The sequence below is a fragment of the Pithys albifrons genome, chromosome 4 (genome assembly GCF_047495875.1).
Source record: "Pithys albifrons albifrons isolate INPA30051 chromosome 4, PitAlb_v1, whole genome shotgun sequence".
NCBI classification, from domain to species: domain Eukaryota; kingdom Metazoa; phylum Chordata; class Aves; order Passeriformes; family Thamnophilidae; genus Pithys; species Pithys albifrons.
The window spans coordinates 9508207-9532248 of record NC_092461.1 but is presented as its reverse complement, the minus strand read 5'-3'; the positions used below and the strand labels follow the sequence as shown (position 1 = coordinate 9532248).

The 24042-nt window shown below is 42.1% G+C and overlaps 1 protein-coding gene across 3 annotated transcripts; it reads left to right on the top strand.

Moving 5' to 3' along the window:
* Positions 1 to 11162, top strand: LOC139671110 (serpin B12-like). 3 transcript variants are annotated; one of them, XM_071553400.1, is made up of 8 exons: positions 1 to 198; positions 5278 to 5462; positions 7063 to 7170; positions 7524 to 7655; positions 8506 to 8623; positions 9886 to 10028; positions 10239 to 10409; positions 10532 to 11162. In XM_071553400.1, the coding sequence occupies exons 2-8, from the start codon at positions 5292 to 5294 to the stop codon at positions 10934 to 10936; spliced, it is 1248 nt and encodes a 415-aa protein (XP_071409501.1). In that variant the 5' UTR covers positions 1 to 198; positions 5278 to 5291; the 3' UTR covers positions 10937 to 11162. The 3 variants fall into 3 exon arrangements, with proteins under 3 accessions (XP_071409501.1, XP_071409502.1, XP_071409500.1); XM_071553399.1 differs by lacking the exon at positions 1 to 198 and adding an exon at positions 3980 to 4186; XM_071553401.1 differs by lacking the exon at positions 5278 to 5462.
* The last annotated feature ends 12880 nt before the right edge of the window (positions 11163 to 24042 follow it).

Sequence of the window (24042 nt, the reverse complement as noted above, 5' to 3'; positions counted from 1 at the left end):
AGGTTTGACACTCTTCTGCGGGGAAACTTCATGTCGATGGCATTTTCATTAAACTGCAACATGCTGCTATCAGCAGCAATTGGTTAGAGGCTGAACTTTCCCACAAGAGAGTGGGAGACTTTTGTAATACTGTAGTCGCAGGAACGTGCTCCAGAGCTCAGCTGTTGTGCTCTTCATTTAACCTCTTCAGGCAAGAAGGTAAAAATTCTATGTTGGTTTTCTTTTGCTGTTGTTTTTTTTCCAAAATAACTTGTGATATTTTTTTGGCAGATCCAAAGTAGTCTATAGATTGGTACAGTAAGCATCATGTTTACAGATGGGACAGAGAGGGTGATGCTTTGACAGGCTGCAGGCAGCAAAACACACTGCTAAAATTCAGGTGGCTCACACAAAGGGAGCTGGTCTTCTCTGGTACATGAATGAGGGATTTAGGAGCACATGTCCAAAACTATCTAAAGATTCTTTTCTGAATTTCACAGGCATTTGAATCTGAAATTTCCCCAGAATCTCTCTGTCCATCCACTAAAGTCTAATTTCCATAGGACTAATGAGCTCAGTGTCTTATACAAGGAAATAGATGCTTTTCTGCCTGTATCTCCAGAAAGGCTGAAGGGCAGACTCTTTCAGAGCACCTCGACCTATTCTGGTAGAAACAGGCTTCGTATAAAGTGCTAGTGCTGGTCACCTGGGCAAACTCATCCACAGAGTGGGAGATACAGTTTAATTTTCCTTCTTTTCTCAGGTTTCCATGGCACAAGAAAAAGCCTTGAAATGTCCACTAGATGAGAGAGAGGGCATGCAATTCTTTGACTGGGTTCTTAGACATTTGCTTTATACCTTGATCTCCCCTTCCAGGGAAATCATTTATATTCTTCAACAACAACTCAGGGAGGGTGGAGTGGTATTCAGATTCTGTTTTGTAAGTGGGGATGGTAGTCTTTGCATCAACATATTAGCTTTGGCAACTGTGTTTAGAAGCTTTCTGAGCAGCCTGTGCAGCTGCACACAGGCACAGCAAATAACCTGCTACTGTAACAGGCCAATGTACACCCCTGTCTGTTCATGCAGAAATAATTAGCGAGAAGGAGGTATAAAAGGTACTGGAGTGACTGATGCAAACTAATAAAAGCAGTCAGTAAAAAAGCTTTCTGGCATCAAAGTAGCACCCTGAGAGGCTAGGTTATTTGGAAAATGAACTTGGCACCATTTTGCATGAAAAGCTACTTCATATTGAAATGTATTGGGGTTTAATTTAAAGCATGTTACTTTGGAAATGTTTTGTGCCACTTACGACTGATTAGAATTTTTGTGTTGTAGGAAATTTAATTTTTCTTATGTACTATTTGTCCCTTTCACTCCGAATCAGAACAGAAACACTTGCAATTGTCTTTTGGTAAGAATGGTCATGAAAAATAAGAAAGTCACTTCTACCAATTTTCATGTAAGGAAACAGCACTATCTGTCATGTGGTCTTTTTCTTGGATAGACACACATAATTTCTGCCAATTCTGTCTTCTTTGTATGTGAGAAATGAATATGTATGAAAGTACCTTAATGGAAAGCATATTTAATAAGTAAAACATGCAGTGGGCACCAGGGAAACATGTAGCACCAGGGAAACATGTAGCACCAGGGAAAACAAGTTCCTTCTTATTTACCTGGTATGAAATACAGAATTACCTTAAAACCAAGGCTCTTAGTCTCCCTGCTTTATTTACTGCCTCCTCCTCTTGACTGAATAATATAATCTTATACACTCAACAATTATGATAGCTTTGAGCACAGTTTGTTTTATTCTTTCATAGTTTTTTATTTTGATTTCATTTTCCCTTGGCCAAAAACATACTATAAAGAGAGAACAGGTTATGAATAGTTATAGAGAAGTGTTTGTCATTTCTCACAGTTATGGAAGAAGTTTGTCATCTTCCAAAGGTCTGCGGTATGCTGTGGTTTCTTCTGAAGAAAGCTGTTTTCCTGGGTGGCTTCTTGCTTGCATACAGCAGCCCCAGTAATTTCCATCTGCTGGACTATGCTAAAAGCTGCTGAACCATCACACAAAGCATCTTGCTTCATCAGTGGCTCTGCAGTGTTGATAATGCTCAGTGCAGATGCTTTGGCTAGTGCAGAACAGCAGCTAGGATTGTCCTGGAACACTTGTGATCTTACATTGTCCCTCCTTGTCATCCCAAGATTATTTAAAAGTAACATTACCATTTGTTACCATTTGTTACCATTTGTTGTCCATCGTGTAGGTGTTCACCAAACACCACTGTCCTTGCAGTAGTGACAAAACTCTGATTGAATTATTACCCAGTTATATAAATTTTATGGTGTGGAAACATTCACATGCTTGTGCCCACCCCAATTTAGACTAAGAAAGTTCACTAAATCCTTTCAGTCTGCAGTAAGAATGTTCCTCCACTAGCCCATACCTCATTTCTCTTCCTTTGGGTTTCTAGGGCAGCTCTCTAAGTAGTTCCCACTCACAAAACCATGGAGTTGGCAGTAATGTTTGCACTTGGATGTCTCCCTGAGGACATCCTGCTGCTTTTGCAAAAGGAGTGGCCACCTCAGTATGCCAGACACTTGCTTTTAAAACCTGTTCCCAGATCCTGGGCTCTCCCTCCACTCTTGGCACTCAGTCCTTTCCCTGCAGGGTGAGGTGGAGGTGCCTCCCTCCCACTAAGTGAATTTATTAACTCTTTTTTTCTCCTTGACTCCTTCTGAAGTTTGGGCACACCTACAATACACCTCATGACCTACATTCACCATGACTGATTTTACAGCTCCATTTCAGATCTTTCAAAAGGTGTGGAAGTACTAACTTCAGCACTAAAGATGCATTGAGTTTTGTTTTCAGAATGTTCTGGATAGTAGGATATGAAGGTGAAAGAAAAGAGAAATGGGTATTCAGTGTGATGTCTTGCAGTAAGATGACTGCACTACTAAAAGGAAAATGAAGATGATATTTCATAAAAAGACACAAGTAGCAGAGCTGGACCAACTGTTTTCAGAATTAATGAGATAAAACTGATCTTTAATTTGTTTGTGCAGAAAATATTTTGGGTATTTTTCCTCTGTTTTTTTGATTTGTATTAGATCTTTATGTGAAGTACTTCTGGACTTCAGGGTAAAGAAAATAACTCAATATGAAACATATATGAACTTTTTCTTGCAGCATCACAAGTTCTTTCCACAGAACACCATTCAGAAACAGGATGAGGCATTGATTATTGCTGTGCTTTTCTGACTAGGCAAATAGCAAGAAATGTCTACATTTGCCACACATTGCACCTTCATGTATTCACAAACTTGACTTTTCAGCTTTTCCAAGGCTCTGCAGCAATCTGTACTAGGCTCAGTCTGCTTTCCTGTGGGGTGAGTTCATTCCCATTGTCTGGCACTTGCTGCGGGCTAAGATGATTTGCACAGAACAGATGCTGCATCTTGGCTGAGCTGTGTCAACTCCCAATGCCCTGGTAACTTCTGGCACCTGAGTTCCAGCTTCTTATGCAAAGTTCGTGCCTGGCTCAAGGCTGAGCAAGAGGGAGCCTGCACTCTGCATCTTGAGAACAGTGCAAGACCCTTTGAGTAGCTCTTTGAAAAAAGAATACTGTAAAGGGTGGGGGAGCTGTGGCTGTGGTAGAACTGGAACCTCAGTGGGAGAGCAGGGTACAGGGAATGGAAGGGGATGGAGGTCCCCAGCACCAGGCAACACTTCTGAAGAAGGCTCTAGGCCACTCTCAAAGAGGCAGTGACCGCCCAGGACAGGCTGTACAAGGCCCTTGCTGATAAAAGATCCTCACGTTCAGCTTTGCACAAGCCTTTCCCCAGCCTTAACCTGTGGTGACACAGACTGGAGCTCCTCATGTAAGTTCACCCTGCAGGCTGCAGCAGCCAGGGCTGAGAGGGAGTGCCTGCTGTGTCATGGCCTCGTGGGGGCACTGGGCATAACCACCTGGCTGTGCTCTCACTCGTTTTTCCATGGAGAGGAGCTCTGGCAGCTTGCTGTGGACCTGGCTCATGCTGGCCCCAGTGCAGACTGAAAGGCAGAGCCAACCAGATCTGTGCCATGGGAGACACGAAGGACTTCTCTCCCTACTGTGGCCATATATTTTCCCCTCAATAAACCATCTTTCTGGAATAGAGACCACAGCTACCGATCTCTATGCAAGAAGGCAGGAGTGTATGTTTTTCTTCTATACATTTTTTCTGATGTGTTGCTCAACATATTGTTTGTTTAATATTGAAAGCAAGGTGGGGTTTTTGTTTGGTTTGGTTGGGGGTTTTTTTTTGTTTTGTTGTTTTTTGGGGTTGGGTTTTTTTGGGGGTGTTTGTGTAAAGTTTGTGTGCTCTCACTTGTATCCACACACCTTTACAATTCTCCTAAGATTCAGAAAAGGAGTTTCTAACCTCTTGTTTTTTCAGATGGCCTCGTCCTTGCAAAGACTAAAATGAACTTTGTCCTAATTTGTTCTTAGCAGAGTGAATTGAATGTAAATGACCAAAGGGAAAGGTATCAGACTGTGATGTTTCTAGTATAAAACGAAGAGTGACGAAGATTTTGTCATATCATTGAGCAAGAACTTGCAAACTTCTTTTCAGGGCTCTTGAGCTATTACTTTGTTCGAAATTTTTAATTGTATCCTGCCTGACTCTGTGGGTCCTGAAAACTCCTGATAAGTGAAAAAGTGTATTTAAAACTGTTAATGTTTCCATGTGTAGTTCAGTCTCCACAGCTGTCAATAAGCCTTTTTCATGTATAAAAAAATTTAATTGTTAATGATTTTATATTTGTAAACCTGTTGTTTGAAACCCTTATATTGTAGCTCTGGTTACCACATATGGTTATATCCAGGCATAGTTTCCATCACCAAGTCTCTGATACGAATTATATGTTGTTAAAAGAGGAAAGAGTTGGTGCTACTGTACAAATCAAACTAGCTTGGAGAAGGAAAATGTTAATCCGTAGCTGACTGAATTCAATACCATGAGCTGAAATAAGATGCGGCATAAGACAGAAGAAGTTTCTTTTCTGAGGAATTTACATATGTTGTTAGCATGGGTCCCTTTTCCAGACCCTCTGTGTCCTTGGTCCTGCTGTGCACTATAGACTGACAGATGTGTGCAAGGTTAGCTGTTTAAAACTCTCAAAATTTAAAAAACTTTTATTATTTAGCAGCCAGCTATGGGATAATCTCAGGGCAGACAGGAGTTTCACAATGTGGTCTAGCTAGACAGGCTGCATTAAATTCCTTCCTTCTTTTGTGCTCCCAGTCAGCAGCTGCTTCATGATGGACTCCATTTCTAGACCAGTTACTGAGTTTTGCCTTGATCTCTACAATAAGCTCAACAGAAATGCAGAGGACACAAATATTGTCTTCTCTCCAATGAGCATCTCTGTTGCCCTGGCCCTGATCCATCTAGGTGCTAAAAACAACACTGCTGCTCAGATAGAAAAAGTAAGTATTAAAAAACCATTCCAAGACACTAACATTTTTTGCTGTTCCCTTAGTGGAAATGTTGGGCATCCTAGCATGACACATGTGCAAAGGACTGATAGGAAACCTGCACAAATGCAGGCAGAGCTGCTGCCTTCACAGTTGTGCTTGGTGCACTGTGATCCTTGCCATATGCTGGTGTGAGTGTCATCACACCCCCATGCAAGAACACGGAACAAGGACTAAATGGAAGTAGGTGGTACAGCACAGGGGGACACTGCCTTTCTCCCAGCCTGCTCTCAGAATATCAGACTTTGTTTCAAAATTACAGGTCGGCCTTTCCTCTCATGGCTGTTATGAGAACCCTCAAAGTGTGTCTGGGTGGGCAGTGGGGAGAGCTGCAGGAACATGAAGTGTTTGCAGCTGCGTGGCTGGAAGCATTAGCTCGCTTGTCACTTATGATATTCAAGACTCAAAATGTGTCTCCTCACAGAGGCCCAGGTGGGCAAGGAGGAGGTGAAGAAGGTCACCCCTCCAATCACTGTACCTTTACTCTCTGCAGTGGAAGTTCTGATTTCTACAGCCTTTTTTCTCTTTTCCTGTTTGAGCCTGTGAGTGGTAAAACACCAATAATCCTAAGGCAGAGGTTCTTGTCAGTAGGTGGCTCTGTACTGGCATATTTGAAGGCATCATACTCTAACACTTTCATGTGCACCGTCTGACTGCTGAGTCACTCACAGTCAAGGTAGATGTGCTCTCCTCACAAGGTTTCCAGGCTGTGGTGGGTTGGCCTTGGCTGGTGGCTGCCAGTGCCCACCTAGACACTCTCCCACTCCCCTTCATCTACAAGGACAGGAAGAGATAATAAGATGAAAAATCTTGTGGGTGAAGATAAGGATAAGGACTTGGCAAATGCTGTCATGGCAAAACAGACTTGACTCATTATGGAGCTGGCTGGAAGCAGCTCAGATTGTCATACAGAGTCTGTTCTCCTCATATAGAGGCCATCCCTGCAGCTCCCTGTCTACCATAACCATGCCACATCCATCCTATACACAGAGACTACTGCTTGTTTTAGGAAAGAAGTGGGGATTGCTCAATGTCAGTATCCTCAATTAATGTATGATTCAGTATTATTATAATGGAGAAGCTGCTGGAAACTTTTCAGTGAGATATTTGTGCATTAGAGATAAGGACTGGTTTCCATTAAGAGCACTGTGGTTTTATTTCCTAAGCTAATGCCAGTATTAAGAATGATTGTAATAATCCAATTTTGCTGTTTTCAAACTCTTTTTATCTGCATGCTTGGGGCAAATTTTTGGTTTGAAATTTAAGGTAACTGTAGTAATGAAACACAAATCAATTATAAACATTCTGAGGTAGTGAAGAGTAACATTCTGAGGGGTTAAGTGCAAGTTCTTCTTTGTGAGTATAGAAATGTAAGTCTGAACATGAGTATACAAACAATTCCAAGTCTGTCATTTGAGCTGACGAGTGAAGATGAGAAAACATCTTTTATGAATCTACACCACTTATCCAGGGCAGGAGAGTAAAGCTTTTAAACAAGGAAAATACTTTTATCCCACTTAAAATTGTCATAATTTGGTGTCTTCAACTGCAGGTGCTCCATGTCAGGAAAGCTGCAGGAGGAATGAGCCTTGATGAAGAGAATGCAGCCTCAGAAACGGATCTAAAAGAAAGCCTGGAGAGACAGCCTTCCTTCTCACAGGTGCATCCTCGGGTGGGGAGCCCTGGAACTCCCTTCACTGCGCGGTAGGTTAGCAGGGGGAAAGCACTAGAGTTTGCCACTGGAGGGAGACAAGATCACAGGCTGAGAGTCTGCCTGATCCTCTAGAAAACACCCGATAAAAGGTGTTAAGGGCCAAGTCTTCCAATAAGTCAATACCAAAGCCTTCAGTGTTTTCATCTGAAGGAGGATCAGGCTACAAAGCTCGGACTAGCTGGATTTAAAAGACAGTATAACAGGAGTTAGCTTTATAGTGTAATCTAAATAAGATGCAAATTAACAACCAAAGCTATACAGAGGAATAATTTAAATTGTTGTGTTTATAATAATCCCAGTGTACCAAGGATGGAGACCTTAACCATGAGGCATTCCAGGCACTACTTTTACAACTACAAAACCTTGGTGAAAGATATGTTTTAACCCTGGCCAACAACCTTTTTATACAACAAGGATTTGAAATCCGGCAGGTAAGTTACCTATATCTGTTCTGTCCCTGATCTCAAGCTTCCCTGCAACTGAATCTCGCTGTGGCCCCTCTCATGTGTATTTTGGAGCACTCAATGTGCTTCTTGGAGCTGCATCTCTTGGGTCTGGTGGGAAAGAGACTAGATTGTCAACTTTCAGTTCTTTTATTTAAAAACAAACCCCAAACACCTTGTGGATATCAGAGCAAAAATAAAGCAGGGGTTCTCTTCACTCTTAGCATGTGTCTACATTCAGCCAGAGGTGAACCTACAGCCAAAAAATGGCCTATACAAGCTGTCTGTAAACTACGTGCTTCTGGGCTTGCAAGTGGCACAGCTGAGGCAGCAGTAAGCTTGAAGAGGGCTTTTTGCATGGAATGTTGAACAGGTTCATGCACAGGGCTGCTGTGCTCAACTTCTTGCTCCTTTCTTACTGAGTGAAGACTGGTCTGGAGATAACTTAGTATGGCTAACTTGCTCGTCACTTCTTTACTTTTCTGTCAATTATTTCTGTTGAATTATTTGAATACTTGAGCACCAAACAACATACTTTGCATTTTCTCTGTTTATTTTTTTTTGTCTGTACCCCACTTATGCAGTTCTCCATGAGAAGACACTTTCTTCTGGCTTTCTTTTTACTTACTTGTCTTTTTTGCCTATGCAGTAGAATCTCTTATTCAAAGATTTTCTGAATAAACTTCAGATAATTGATGCTTCCAAAATGAAATTTTGCCTTATGGAGCCAACGGGTTCCTCACCATTTCTAAAATACTGATGAACCATTGATTTCTTTCTAAAGGGACTAAGTGCTTAATAGATTTGACCAAGTCATAATCTTTATTTTGCTTTACAGCAATTTCTAACATGTACCAAGGAACTGTATGGAGCAATGCTGCAAACAGTGGACTTTCATGGTGCTGTTGAAGCTGCCAGAAGAAAAATTAATGCTTGGGTTGAAAGTGAGACTCAAGGTAAAACAAAGCAAAACCATGGCCATACTATTATGGTCTTGTTACGCTGCTTCAGAAAATGAAATTCCAGGATATGAAAAACAAAGGCCTGTTTGCATTTCTGGAGGTTCACTGTTGTGTTGTTTAAATATAGTTTGTCTTGTCATCCACTCTTGAAATATTAGAGTAAGTTATCAGATATATTATTTCTGAATTAAAGATGTTTTTTTTGTCAAATACTTCTGTATTCCCACCCTTATGGCTGGCATGGTAATTACAGTAATACCTATAGGGCTTCACCAGACATAGTGCTCCTGCACAGAGCCACAAATGCAGACACAGAACAGCAGGGGATGGAAACAGTGAGATTCATGGTTAGACTGGGAACAGACAGGACAGGTCGTGATGGGGAGAGAGCCCAGCTGAGGACCTGGTTATATGTGAAGAAATGCCCAGAAAGATAAGAGAAGTGACCACCAGCAAAGACTCACCATCAAAAGTGACATGTAACAAACTCTTGTCCATAACAGGACAGCAGAGGCACTGGCATTTTCTGATTAGATTAAACGTGATATCTGCCATTTTCCTTTAGTTTTGCCAGATCTGCAGTAGCAATGGGATGAAAATTTTCTAAATCTTCTGGCTGAACAAAACCCAGAACTTACTGGAGAACGGGCAAACAAATTTGATGGCTTCTGAAGTTTCTCTGTTGCCTGTCTCCTGACCAAACATGTCCTTGGACTGGCAGAGTGGCCTCTGCCTGGTGTGGGAAAGATTTGTTAATCCCAGTTGGCTCCCAGTAAGAAAGCTGAAAGTTCAGAAGCCACCTCAGATAGGATTAGGAACATCCTTGCTCTGGGTGCTCATATGAAGCCTGTGGACCTGCCAACTCCTCCTTCAGCCTCTGTGAAGAAAGTCAAAAGCTCCACAGCCAGTTAAGTGTTGTGCTTGGTAGGAAGGGAAGATGCCCTTGTGCAAACCAAAATATGTGATTGATGGTGCTGTCTCCTTTACCGTGGTAAATGTCACCTAGCACATATGTATGGACACCGATGCTGACAGCTGGCTAATTTGGTGACCCCCAGTCCCCCCATCCTCTCTGGCTGGTAACAGTGCAGAGAAATATACTATTTGTTTACTTAAATTGTTCCTGTCCTCTGAATAAACCAAGAACTGTGTTTCTAAGTTTTTTCAAAACTAAGTTCACAGACTAGTATTTGAGTTTGAGTCCAGAGGCTAAGTGACAACTAACAAATACTTTTGTATTTCAAACTTCCCTTTAGGTAAAATCAAGGAACTCTTTGCTCCTGGTGTGATTGATGGACATGCATTACTGGTGCTGGTGAATGTAATCTACTTCAAAGCATCCTGGGAACACAAGTTTGAGGAACAAAAAACAGTGCAGAGAGACTTTATCCTGAATCAGGTACATCTGCATTCTGTAAATCTTAACATTATTTACCTTAGATACTGCCATCATTGCTGCAAGCATAACATAGAAGCACAATGTCCAGGGCTTGGCTGCCCTGGGAGTAAAGTATGGGCATGCTGGGAACTTAACTTGCCTCTCCTGTTGGGTACTGGTGTTGGTAAGAACTGTATTGCTTAAGTGACTTTATAATTTTCTTTTCAACAGAACAGAAAAAAGCCTGTGCAGATGATGTATCAGAAAGGCACATTTAAACTAGGCTACATTGAGGAGGTGGGTGCTCAGGTCCTAGAACTCCCTTATGCTCAGAAGTCACTAAGCATGATCATCCTGCTGCCACGTGATGTGGCTGATGGATCTGCCAGTGGGCTGGAGCAGGTAAGGCAGTATATGTTATGGACGAGGGATGAAAGTTAGTTGTCTGAATTAACACTGGGTAGAGATCTAAATTTTTCAAGACTGCCCACCTATTTTAATCTCTTTTTCCCCCCATCTTATAGATTGAAAGCACAATGACCTATGAAAATTTAATGCTGTGGGCCTCTGTAGACAACATGTTTGAGACAACGGTGGAGGTCTACCTTCCCCGATTCAAGCTTGAAGGCACCTTTAACCTCAATGAGGTATTACAAGAGATGGGGATGACCGACATCTTCAATGAATCGAAAGTTGACCTTTCTGCAATGTCGTTTGCAAAGTCTCTGGTGCTGTCAAATGTTGTCCATAAGGCGTATGTGGAAGTCAATGAGGAAGGCACTGTAGCAGCGGCTGGTACAGGAGCCAGCATTGTGAGGAGGTCTATGCCCCTCACAGAGGTATTCATGGCTAACCACCCCTTCTTATTCTATATTAGGCACAATCCTACCAATACTATTATTTTCTTTGGCAAACTCTGTTCACCTTAAAACCAAGACCATTTTCTAACACTGTAAGGAACATCTGGATGAAAATCAGAAATTGTATTTTTTTCCCCATGCATTCTTAATCCTATGACAGCTGGTTTGTACTTCAAAGTAATCACTGAAACTGGTTTTGTTTAGAACCCGTCAACCAGATGCTCTGCCACTAGGCTCCTTGAATTGTAAATATTGATCTGAATCCAGAATGTGAGTAAATTTTACCTTAACCTCACTAGAAATGAATAGCAGTTTGTTTCCTTGATGTGCACATATGCTCCTGTATTCCTGCATTCATGTGACCCCTGGAAAGGAAAATATACATCAGGTGTTCACCATACGCTCTCATGTTCTGCCTTCATGATTGCCACAGCTTATGCACCATAAGTTACCTGGAGCCATTTGGACTAGAAAGTCTAGAAATTAAGAGTGAGCAATAACTGATCAGGAACAGACAGGAGGAGGACAAAAAGGGAGTGAAATAAGCAAACTGCTACTCTAGACTGTCTCATCTGAAGGTGCTGTACACCTGCAGCAGGAGTTCTGCAGGCTGTGTCTGTGTTTCCTTTCTGGAGGCTGGCTGCCCAGTTTGCCTATTAGGCATTGTTTTTATTACCTAGAGCTGCCATCATCCAGCATTTACATTCCCTAGGGAAGTTCTGAGCACTGCAACCTCAAAAATCAGCAATGTTTTTGAAAATGCAGGGAGAGGGATTCCTGTGATGAAGAGATAAATGCCAAAGGGGAAAACTTCCTTTTATTCCTGTCTTTTCTCAGAAATGAGCATACAGTCCCCAACACTTTTTTGACACCCTTGAGTTAAAACAGGAGTTTGTGACAATGCTGTGGGTTGGCAGGGGGTCAGCTCTGCACTTGTTACTACTGAAGAATGAAGGAGCTTAATCCTGAAAGTCTCCATTTAGTACCAGCTCAGCTGGGCTGTTCCTGTGCTGTCAGAGCATGGAAGCCATGAAGATGAGTGGCTGTCTGGGCCATCTCTGGTACCTGCAGTAGCAGCAGTTTTGCTATTATAACAACCCCACGACCTGTGAAAAGAGGACTAATATTATGAAGCAAAAAAAACCCCAAATGTCTATGCAACAAAGGTTTTTCACATTTTTTCCCCCTCAGTGCAATCTCTACTGAAGGCAGTGCCTCTCTCCACTAATCCCCATCCATGCAAACAAGGTTCAATGCCTCTGCTCTCCTCACAGCTTGCAGCTTGCCAGGGAAGGAGGCATCTCCTTTGCAAATGGCAAGGTTTAGATGTATTTGTGGCTCTGCCCTGAGACCGCAGAGTTGGACTAAGTGATGTCTGACAGTTTAAACATGCTGGAAAAACACTTCTGAAGGACCTGTAATGCAAATCCTGATGGATGCCTTATCTTCTTGTGCAATGCCTCATGAATAAGGTAGCTTTTGACACAGCACTAGTTGCAGCCTGCAACCTCACAGCAACAGCTGCAGTTCTGCCTCCACTCACACCCCTTAGAGCTCCTTTTCTAAGAGATCCCCACTGCAGCCCACTCTGCTGCCTGTCACTCCTCTCCCCTGCACTCTATCAGCACAAAGCAGTCCCAAATATGGGCTAGAAATGACCAGTTGTGCCTTTTCCACAGCCCTCAGCTTGCTGAGTGAGGAATCACTTTTTACTAAATTCTCATGGGATGACCCCTGAGGGGAAAGGCTCTCTCAAGCTAGAGTTTCATAACAGGCAAAAATCTCCTAAGTCATATTTTTAGATTATATTAATGCAATCATTGTGTGATATCTAATGGGGGCTTATTTGCATTTTGCTCAATGGGTTCAGTTGTTGATCTGTAAGAAATGTGATATTCTGCCCAGAGTACTGGCGAGTACAGTGCCTGTTGGCCTAAAATACAGACAGCACTCAGCCCACAACCATCCTTGAGACATCAGGGGTAAACACTGTGAAAAAGCTGAATAGCTGACTGCTGCTTGTGACACAGAACAGCCTCCAGGGTCGAAGGAGGAGTGCTTTGACAGCATGGAGCCCATTTCCTTGCTTGAATGGTGATGAATATGAAGGATCCTAGAAGACATACCCAGGGGCCTTTGGTGTATCTCTTGCACCCCGAGACAGAAGCAACTCCACCTTGCTGCCTTATTTGCTTGTTGTTTTGTGTAAATCTTCCAGAGGTGCAGACTGACAATGACTGTGGAGTTCAACAAAAGCCTCAGGAGTCCCACAATGCAATTCAAGCCAAAACCATTGATGCCTCAAGCTCCCCACACAGTTCTGCTGAAATAGGTGAGCTAGACCTAAAGGACAGGAAACCAGATCCATGACTAGAGTACAGCAGCAAATATTCAGAACTAAGGGATCCTCAGCTGTGCTCCCATTGCAGTGTCTTACTCTCTGTGGTGTTGTGGGAAAAAACACATCCAGCCCTGGAGGGGTGTGGAGCATCAGTCTGAATGACAGTGCTGCTCCATCTCTGTGCTCCTTCCATCAGTGTTTGCCAAGTGGGGCTGGTGATGCCTTCACTTCACCCCCACTTGCCCTTTTCCTGCAAGAGGTCAATGGAAAAAGCTTGTTCCCTAAAATTCTCACCATATGGGAACAACCTGGTGCCTGGTTCCCAGGGTTGTGTAACTGGGACTTCTTCTGCCCTTTGGATGAAGTTCTGTAGCACTTGGCTAGGCCTGCCTCCTCTAGACTCAGAATCTTGGAGACAACCAAGTCTTAGGCTGGGATGTGCTGCTGTAGGTTCCCCTGTGCTCCCTCTGCTGTCTGGCTCTGCTGTCACAAGAACACCAGGCTGAGATTCTGAGACAGTCACAGAACCACAGAATCACAGAATTGTTAACACTGGAAGGGATCTCTGAAGATCATCTAGTGTCCATGCTGAGGCACCCCCAGGTAAGTGTAGCTCTGAGGCAGAGAAGATGCTGCAGCACAGTCTGATCATTGCACTACTCTGGGAAGGCCTAAGTTAACAAAGAAGTAACATCTTGTGGTTATGGGCCCAGCTCCATCATCTGCTGCAGGGCTGCCAAAGCTCCCCATGAGACAGAGGTTATGAGACGTGTAACTATGACAGGGGGAGGAAGAGACCTCTGAACGCTGAGTATTTTCTGGTTGGTTTCCATTTTCCTCTTGCTGTTACTGTATGTTTTCTGCAGATGCTTCTCATGTCTTTGGGAAAGATCATTCAGCAAAGCAAGCAAATGAGATGAAGCAGCATCAACAGGGTGCCTCCTCTCTGGGAGGGGAAAGAGGTGTATTTGCTTCTTTTGCTACTTGTTTTAGAGAATGAAAATGAGAAGATGCAGGATCATGGCTCTCACTTTCCTGTGGGATGTGAAAAGCCATTTTCCTGTGCTCTGTTGGACCTTGATTTCCCCTAGCATGCTCCTTCTTCAGAAATAAACTGGGCAGGCTACAGAGTTGTTGGTTTCAGTTCAAGATGGAGCAGGACACTGCCTTTCATCAGCAAAGAAACTGCCAGAGTCAACTCTTTCCAGAAGAGAGTAACTCAGCTTTAGCATTTCCTGGGGTAGTGATAGTACTGGAAACATAAGTGACAGTACTGGAAACACAAACTGTAGTTTGTTTTCACACAGTGTGACTTAGGTTTTACACACTGTACAAAAGAATTTTTTCTACTATCTCCTTCAGTGAACCATGGTGTCTGAAGGTTGGCCAATGCTTCTAAACCACATAACAGTTCCTGCAAAAACCCCATGATGTTGACTACGTGGCAGTATTTACACAGAGTAGAGACTTTATAAAAAAAAAAATGATAAGAAAGTGAGTGTGGAGCCAGCAGGAACAGACAGGGAAAGAGCATGAACCTGACTAAAGGGGTGATATGCTCAGAGGTGGTTGTTCAGGTCAGATTGAGGGGTGCTCTTTGTTAGGAAGTGCTAAATGCAGTTTGAAACCTGGTCCTGGGTGAGTCAGTGCTTGGAGTGCTGATTTTCCTGAGAAGGGCTCTGCATTTCCAGGTCTTTCCACATTACCTGATCTGATCATGGCAGTGTTTGCAAGAGGCATTACATAATTAGAATCATAGAATGGTTTGGGTTGAAAAGGTCTTTAAAGTTCATCTAGTTCCAGCCCCCTGACATCGGCAGTAACACCTTCTAATAGACCAGGTTGCTCAGAGCTCCATGCAGCCTGGCATTGCCCACTCTCCGGAATGGGGCATCCACCACTTTTCTGGGAAACTTATTGCAGTGCCTTACTATCCTCACAGTAAAGAATTTCTCAAAAGCTATACCTGGGCAGAGGTAACTAATCTTGCCATTTGGCATGGGGTAGAGAAGTCCTTCTCCTTTTTGCTGGGACCTGGGCATTTATGGCCTTTGCCTGTCAGCGAGCCTTTGTACTGTGGTGCAGCATGTCAAGAGAGCACCAGAGCAGTCCCATTTTCCTGCTGTGCAAGTACAAGCTACAAACACCCTCACAGTGATGGCAGCTGTCCGTCTGACAGAGCGTGGGGCATGTTTCAGGGGAAACACAAAAACCCTGCAATAGTGTGTTGTCTGTACCTCCCTTGTCCTCAGCTGTGCCATGCCTGCGTGTTGTTTCTGGGGAAGGGCAAATTTTACTTTCTTCTCTTTTTCCTCACCTGCTGCAAGCATCATGTATAGACATGTGGTCTGACACATTGCGTGACATGGATGGGTGTGGTTTTCCAAAGCTTGATACATTTAAAACAATGAACTATAGCTTAGAAGTCACTCTAACTGTAGTTTTCCTGTTAAACTGTAGAAGTTTCCTGAGCTGGATAGTGTGGCAGTGATAAAGGATTTTCAAGGCATTTAATTGGTCTGGCTTTTTGAACCCTGATTTGAAAGTTGCCTTAGGTACTCAACACTTTTGAATATCTTACCATATGTCTTGTTTCTTGCCTGCTGTGTTTCAAACATGAGCTAAAAGCTCAGCAATGTGTAGTGTGTAACCACCAGGTACTTGAACGACCCCCAGCTGCATTTGCCTGACTTGTCATTCTAAAAATAATAGTGCATGCAAAAGGTGGGGGTTTTTAGTATCCCTGGGAAAACTTTCAAAGGAAACTTTTCCCCAGTGCTCCTGTGTTTGACATGCACCTGAAAAACCAAGCTCCTTCAAGACCATAAGGTGTTTAGCCTTGGAGGAAGACTGTTCTGAATCTATAATTTCTCATGCTACCAGTTCTGTAGCCCTCTGATAGGTGGGGAATTACCTTACTGAACAATACAGAGGTGACCACTTAGGGGTAAAAATTTCTCACTCCAGAACTCCATAATGGAAGAAGGTCCACATTAGTTTGAAAATATATTAATGCAATTGTCTCATGTCTGTACTCGGGTGCTCTGACTGTGACTGGGATGGAGTTAACTGTCTTCATAGCTGCATGTATGGTGGTCTTTTGGATTTCTGGCTAAAACAGTATTGATATATTGGCTGTTGCTGAACAGCCAAAATACATTGAGGCTTTCTCTTTTTCCCATCCTGCCTCTATGCCCAGCACATAAGTTGGAAAGCAGGAAGAGGACCCAGCCAGCAGAGCTGACCTCAGCTGACCCAAGAGATATTTCATACTTTATTACGTCAGGTCAGCAATAAAAACTGGGTTAGAGGAAGAAGGAGTGGTGGAGATTTTTTGCTTCCAAAGTAAATTTTGCTATTTACTCAGAGAGGTGAGTAATTGCTTTTGCATTACTTGTCTTTTTCCTCTTTCTTTTGCCTACTAAACTGCCTTTATCTAAACTCACTTTATTATCCTCACTTTTGCTCCTTCTATCCTCCCTCCTATCCCTTTCAGGATGGAGGCAAGTGAACAAGCAGTTGTGTGGGTGCTTGGCTGATGGCTGGGATCAATCTACACCACAGGGTTTAGCTGCAGTTTGTCAAATGGACTAATATAAAGGCAAGTATTTAAAACAGCAAATGGGGGACAGTGTTTTTTGATTTATTTTTCTTGTGTATTATTCATAGCTTTTAATGTTTTAATATCAGTTTTATAATACAGCACAAAATATTGAGCTGACTTTTTCTATGCAAAACCCACTTCAGGTAAGGCCTGGAATAATTAATTTTTTCTTTTCTGATTTTTGATTGTAAGAATTGTTACCTAAGTGTATTTGTGCAGTTTATTCATTTTGCTTCTTCATAGAAAAGCTCATTTTCTGTCTGTACAAGAGTAAGTGAACACACATAGGTTATAGTGAATGTTAGTGACTCCAAGGTTTGGAGACCTGCAATTGATTATTGAGGTTCACAACTGGGACAGAGAGAATGGAACTGTACAGCAAAATTACATTGGGTCAATTCTGGTCTCTTCTGGCTATACAACTTTCTGCAATCACACAGTGTGAGTTTATAAGCTAATAAAGTATCAATGAACTGTAATTAGTGGAATTATGATAGACTTATACCCACGTCTGAGAACAGACTTCAGTCTCAGTTCTCTAGCTGAGTTGCTCAGACACCCATGCACAGCAGGAAGAAAAAAGGGCCATCTTGAAGTCTCAGTTTAGAAATGAACCCACACAGCTGTGTTTCTCCATGTAGCACAAAGGCAGAAAAAATGAGAATATATTTATGAATAACCCTGTAGCTGGTTTCCAAATGCAGGGGGAAAAGATTAACCATGTCTTAAATATCCTGCAAACTGCAGAATGAAGACAGGTACTTGGAGGCTTTCCCTACACTCAAATGAGAAGGCTTGCTGGCAGCATCAGAGCTTTGAAGTCACCTCATGAGCATTTGATGGCATTCCAGATCTGGTTTACCTCCCACGGCTTAGTGGTAATGTTTACTTTGTACAAGATGGAGCTTTAGGAAAAGGGTCAAATGGTACTTTCCATCATGTTCTGTCAAGACATTGTTCACATCCAGTGATCACTCAAGACCAAAACAGCAGCAACTACTTTACATATTCTACATGAAACAGTGTTTTTTGGAAGCATAATGTTTTAAAGTCAGATTCCTTAAATATGATTTCTGTTTAGTATTCTGTATAGTATTCTCTGTAGTATTCTTCTTCTGTAATAGATATTTCATAAGTGTCTTATTTTGTGAAGATTCATATTTCTTAAATATCTTCTTTTATGAAGGTTGTTGCTAAGTGATGCTGGTCACAGGTTCCACATTCATTAGATTATAAATAAATGTTTACAACCAGCTGGGACACAAGTATCTGGGATTCACAAGATGATGTGTCTGGGTTACAGGCAGGCCAGAAAAGAGGAGGCTGTTGAACTTTATGTGGGATAATATGAGAGAAGACCTATAGAGAACTTATTTTCAGGACAATTCAGTAGTCCTTGGTTACCTCAGGCATGTAGGAATTTGACTTGCAGAATGATGAAAAGACACATCATACAAATTCCATGGCAGGATGGGGAAAACAGACCATCTGCACACCTACATTATTCTGTGGTCTGAAGAAGAACAAATTCTCTTTTCACATCTCCTCTGGAGCTGAATAAGTTTAAATTGACTGAAAATTTAACCCTACACTTTCAAACTATCCACCTGCCTGCTCCTCACAGGAGCTTTGGAAGGGTGTTTTCAAATCTTATTTTGTTTTCAGATCTTTGTTTTCAAAACTTGATCACTAACAATGTGTGCAAAATATTGGCCAACCCTTACACTCCATTTCTGGACCTACAATACATCTCATTGGACTGGATGTGGGGACTGGCAAGAATGCCCCCACACTAACATTTATGCAAATAACATATTAAACTACTGAGCAACGGCATAATAATCTAGCTATGGAAATCATACCACAAGGATTTTCATGAGAGTGAGGAAGAACAATTACTTTTAACATCCAGACTGATGCCCAAAAGCAATACCTTTCTCCTCAGAATGGCAAGAATTATGCAATTCATTAAAGAGCTGAGCAGCCCCGAAGGGCATTTCAGGTTTCCAAGTCCATAATTTGTCAAAGCAGCTCAGCAGCAACAATACCCATAGTGTTTTGAGTAGTGTGATTAATGTAGTGTTAGGTTTCTGGTCAGGAATACATCTACAATAATCACATTTTATGACCAGAGAGACAGTCCCAAATACTATGCCTTGTGCAAAGGATAAATTGACTAATAAGTATTTGCATGACTTGGCCAGTGGCATATATCAATGTTTAAAGATGATTGGATGTAACTGTTTTAATTTACAGTCAGGTCAACTTCAAACAAAGTGGAGTTAAAACTCCAGGAATAAAGAAGCACTGAAATGCAGCAAAAGGTTGTAAACTTTTTGTCTGGAAGCTTTAAAACCCAGGTTCAGTGAACACCTATCAACTGTAATCTAGGTCTTTCATCCTGTCCTAGGAAAGCAGACACACTAGAAATCTCAAAGCTCCTTCCAACCACACAGTTCTGTCATTTCCAACCACAGTTCACAACAAAACCAGATTCACTGCATAGGAATACCTATTATCCTTTCAAGTGGCTGAGCAATATGGAAACCCAGCCCCTTTTTTAAAATGCAAGTGACATTTCCTGCTGTTTACCCTATCCCACAATGCTGACTGACAAGAAAATCTATGCACTGAGGTAAAAGAGAATTCTAATGGACATTTTGTATTGTACAGCTTTAAAAACATGTTGCACTTGTTATTTAGGTGAAGTGACCTGGCTTATAAAACAATTTGAAGTGCCACAAGGGGATGATATCCAGAAATACTGTAAATGATATCACTCACAAAGTCTGGATCAGCATTATAAAACAGGGTCATCATGCAAAAAATATTTCTCTGTTTAGTCATAACACCTTATGCTGTGGAAGTCAGTTAAGAAGACATCCTTGCTTACAGAAGTAATTTCCTGTTAGTCAAGGCTCATGAAGTGGGGAGCAGGGGTGTGAGCAGAGAAGGCATAAGAGGCAGAACTGGATGTATTGCTAGAGCTATTTTTGGATGCTGCTAAGATAAGTGAATCAAAGTGGAACAACTTTTTGATGTTATTTTGTGTCATCTTTAAATTCCCTGGAGAGTAAAGGCATTCACTGCAATAATGGAAACACTTCTGCTGCAGAAAGAAGTTCAGGTGGGAAAAAAAACCCCAGTGCTGGGCTCACCTTTTCCCTGGCAAGTTGAATGACCAGCATGAGGTGGCTCAAGTCTCTGCAAAGCTGACACTCATCAATTTTTGCACTCTGTTGCCTATGAATTCAGTATTGCAGAGTCAGCAGACAGCAGTGCAATTTAGGTGACACTTGCTCTTCAGTAGGTTCTTGACTCATTCAACCTGAAGATCACAGGACTTTGCTTATGTGGTGCTTCCTAAAAGGGCTAAGAACATCAACAACATCTGAAATCTCTGCAGCTTCTTCCACAACTTTAAGAGGTATTTTTTTGTCTTGCTGAAGTTTCTGAGGATCACCACAGACACTTTAGCACCCTGATTGCTCTGATATATTTTATAAGGCCTTTTATTTGTTGTAGCAGATGTCTGACAAACAGGGAGGGCCCTCTTGGCCCAGTGAAAATCACAGGAGTCCTTCATTTGTTCTTGCTATTCAGCAACTCTACTTATCTAATGGTACCTTTACTCACAGCAACCTCAGACAGATCAGGTACTCTGTAATTACCACCTGAGCTGGGTGGTAGCAGAATGTGCATTTTGTCAGATAAAAGGGACAAGAAGAGCCTTTGCTGGCAAACTTGAGATAAGCCTCTGGTTTATCAGGAATCTGCTTTCCTGGTGCATCCTACAGACTCTGACAGCAAGGGAAGCATATGGCTGCAAACAGTGAGAAAAAAGCCAAGGGACAACTGTAGCCAGCTAAGTTTCTTGCATTCTTTTGCAGCAAACAATAATCACAGTGGAAATCCTGGTGGTCTGTTCTGCTACTAATCATTGCTTCTGGTGGTGAGATTGTGTTCTGCTAATTGACATCACCAAATGTATCTCTTGTTCCTTCTATTGGCCTTCCTGTGCTTATCTCGTCCATGTCATCAGAACTCTTTATGGTTTACAAATCACACAAAGAAGTCTTCATTCCCTTGGTCCTAGCCCCAAGGCCATCATAGACATTAAAAAAAAAAGTCTCTGGCAAGTGAAGAAAAAGACTGCTAACATGTAAACAGTGCTGAAAAAACTTGTCCCTAAGCATGAGGTACTGTTTACAGTCTCATCTAAATGTAGAGAACTTTAGGTGTAGAAAGCATCTCAGTCTGTGATTCATTCCTCTGTGCCTGAAAAAAACTTTACTATGACAAGTGTCTGACCATCAGCTAAAAGGACTGTCTTTGAAATCTGCATTCTCAACAGAGTAGTTTACTGTCTGAAACCATATCTGTCAGTTCTATTTTACTTACAGTGCTTTTACATCTTCATGTTCCTTTCCACACAATGCATCTCAGCAACTTCTCTGTAACCTTTAAAAAAAGTCCTTCTATTATTTATCCTTTCCTGCTAGGATGCTTATCCATGGAAAGGAATAAAGAGTGTCTTCTGTGAGACTATCATGGCCATCTTCAATCCTCTTCATTTTTCTCTGGCCTGAAATGAACCTTTTCATTATTCCAAATGCAAGAAGGGAGTCGGAGATCTGACAAATGTGGTGTGAGTCCTAGGCCAGCTCCCTGTTCAACAGCAGGATGAGCTAGAACTCTGTTTTTCCTAGCAGGCATTTGCATAGTGAGTTTCCTCAGATCTTACAATGCAGGAGATCCTTCAATCTACTTAAACAATAACTCCTGGGTTTCTCGGATATTCCCATAAAAATTATGCCTGTCTAAGCCATTCTCTAACCTGCATTATACAAACATAGAAGAGAAGGAAGTATCAAAGGAGGTGACTAGAAAGAGAGAAGAAAATGTTCCTTTTTGTGAATCAATGTCAGTCCAGCTTCATTAGCTATGATTTGGCCACTGACAGAAAATGATCCATGTGAAACAAACCTTCACCAAATGGAGCAATAGAGCCACAGTTAAACTTCAGGTTAACTCAAAATGTGATATGAACAGAAGTACATACAAAACCAGCAAAGTAATGAACAACAATAAAGAAACCTGTCCACTTAAGGCGGTTAAGACAAGAACTCAAAAGTATCAGAAGGCTAAGTAGGGCTAACAAAGTAGCATTTCAGTCTGGTAGCATATTGAATAACTTGAATTTTGCCTTAGATTCCTATGCAGAAAAATGAATTTTAAGGGTCCCTGTGGCTCTAGCCACACACTCCTTAGACTGTGAGGGTATAAAAGCCCAGGGTGCCTTTGTTTGGGCTCCATCCTTGGACGCACCGAGCTTGAGCTGATATTTTGTTATTATTATACCATGATTAAATTATTTTGAGCATTGAGACATCTGAGACTCTGCCATGGGAAACCTGGATTGAGCTGGAAGGGAAAGCCGGTCTGACTGTGAGTGGGGGGTGTGCAGCTGCCAAGGGCCTTTGGTCCCAGCTCGTGTGGTGTGGGTGTGACTGCCAGAGTGGCCTCTGGTTGCCTGGACAGGGAAGTTTCCTTAACAGTGAGAAACCAGCTCAGCAGGTGGGTTTTTAAGTGACTGTGTGGAGAGCAGCCAGAAACCAGGAAAGCAAGCCAGACACTTCTTTGTGAAATTTTTTTGCTCCAGTGTTAAGCAAGTTAAACCAGACTCCATGGCTTTCTTTCCTTCAGGCAAAATCTGTGCAGGTCTAACCCTCTTGTCCTCAGGGCTTGAGTGAGCAGCACATTTTTAATTTCTATTTCCTTCAAGAAAAAAATATGAGAAAATTCAAACCAGAAGAGAATTAAACTCATGAGTACCTTATGATTGACATGACACTGCCTTCAGATCTTCCTAAATACCAGAGAAGCCTCATACCTGTTTGGGTTGATATGTAAGTATATGTTAGCAGTGATAACCAAATACTTCTTACAAAACAGTATTATAAGTGTTTGTACTTGCATACACTCATGCAAATGTTTACCCACCCACACACCATATCAACCTAAATGGGAAGGAACACTGTGTTTCAGTAAAATAACCCCCAAAACATACTCCTTCTTATAATTAGGTTGCTCTGTCCCTGCTGCCTGTGCCTTGCTGAAGCAATATAAGGCAAGGACCAAACTTCCTCAGAAACACTGACAAAAATGAGAAGTTCTGGGCTAAACTTAGCTGATATATCAGTGTTTTGTGGAAAGCCTGTCTGGACTAAACTCAACAGTTTTCCTGTTAACACACCTGCAGAATGCAAAGATTTGAAAGAAGACTATGTGGGCAGGGATAGCTTTTCTACGTTTTGCCCATTTTGCCACAAATGCTTTCCCCACTTACAGCAGAAATATCTGGAATCCCTAGGAGAAGATCAGGACATTCATATTTCCATCAGTAAAACTTAGGCCAACGCTGACAGTGTGTGGAGAGCCCCTAACTGCAGTATCTCTGCAGGAAGCACAGCGTGGCAGGAGCACCAGAGTTAGTCTGCATGTGCTGTGTGTTCGCTGTGAATGCACAGGACCTGCACCCCATCACTGCAGTGACAGTGGATGCACAGCTGCAGCACACCCAGGGTGCACAGCTGGCACAGGTGAGCTGTGCGTGCAGCATTCCATCTCTTCTAGGGTGTCATGCAAAGGAAAGCAATCTGTTGTTTGCACAGAGTGCTGGATACTCGACAGATTCTGGAACAAGTGGGTGGATTTGTCTTCTCCATTAAGGACAGAATTTTCAGTTGAGAAACTAAACAGGTAGCAAAAACTTCCAGGAAAGGATCTTTAAGAGAGAAGTATTCAGAGGCATAGATATGGAGAAGGCAAAGGGAATTGCCCTACCTCCACCTTGGAATCACTGCCTTGTGTCACAACTGGCCAGATAGGTGGTTCCATATTTTCCTTTCCCTTGATACTGTACCCCCTGAGAGGTTTTCATAACTAGTTTCTATTACAGAATCATTTGTGTTTGCATTCAGTGATGCTGCTTCGGACAGCAAAAATCATCAAAATCTGTAGAATTTATTCTTTACAAATAGAAAATTGCTTGAGATCTCCTTTGTTTCTAGCAGTTTGCTTTCTTTTTTATAACTAGGTAGATTTTTTTTACATCTCAGTATACATTTAAAATTGTCACTTCTTTCTGAACTCCTAGGGATAAGGAAAAATCCAAGATTCCACAAAAGATCCCCTAGTTATACTAACTGGTTGCAACAGACAGGAATA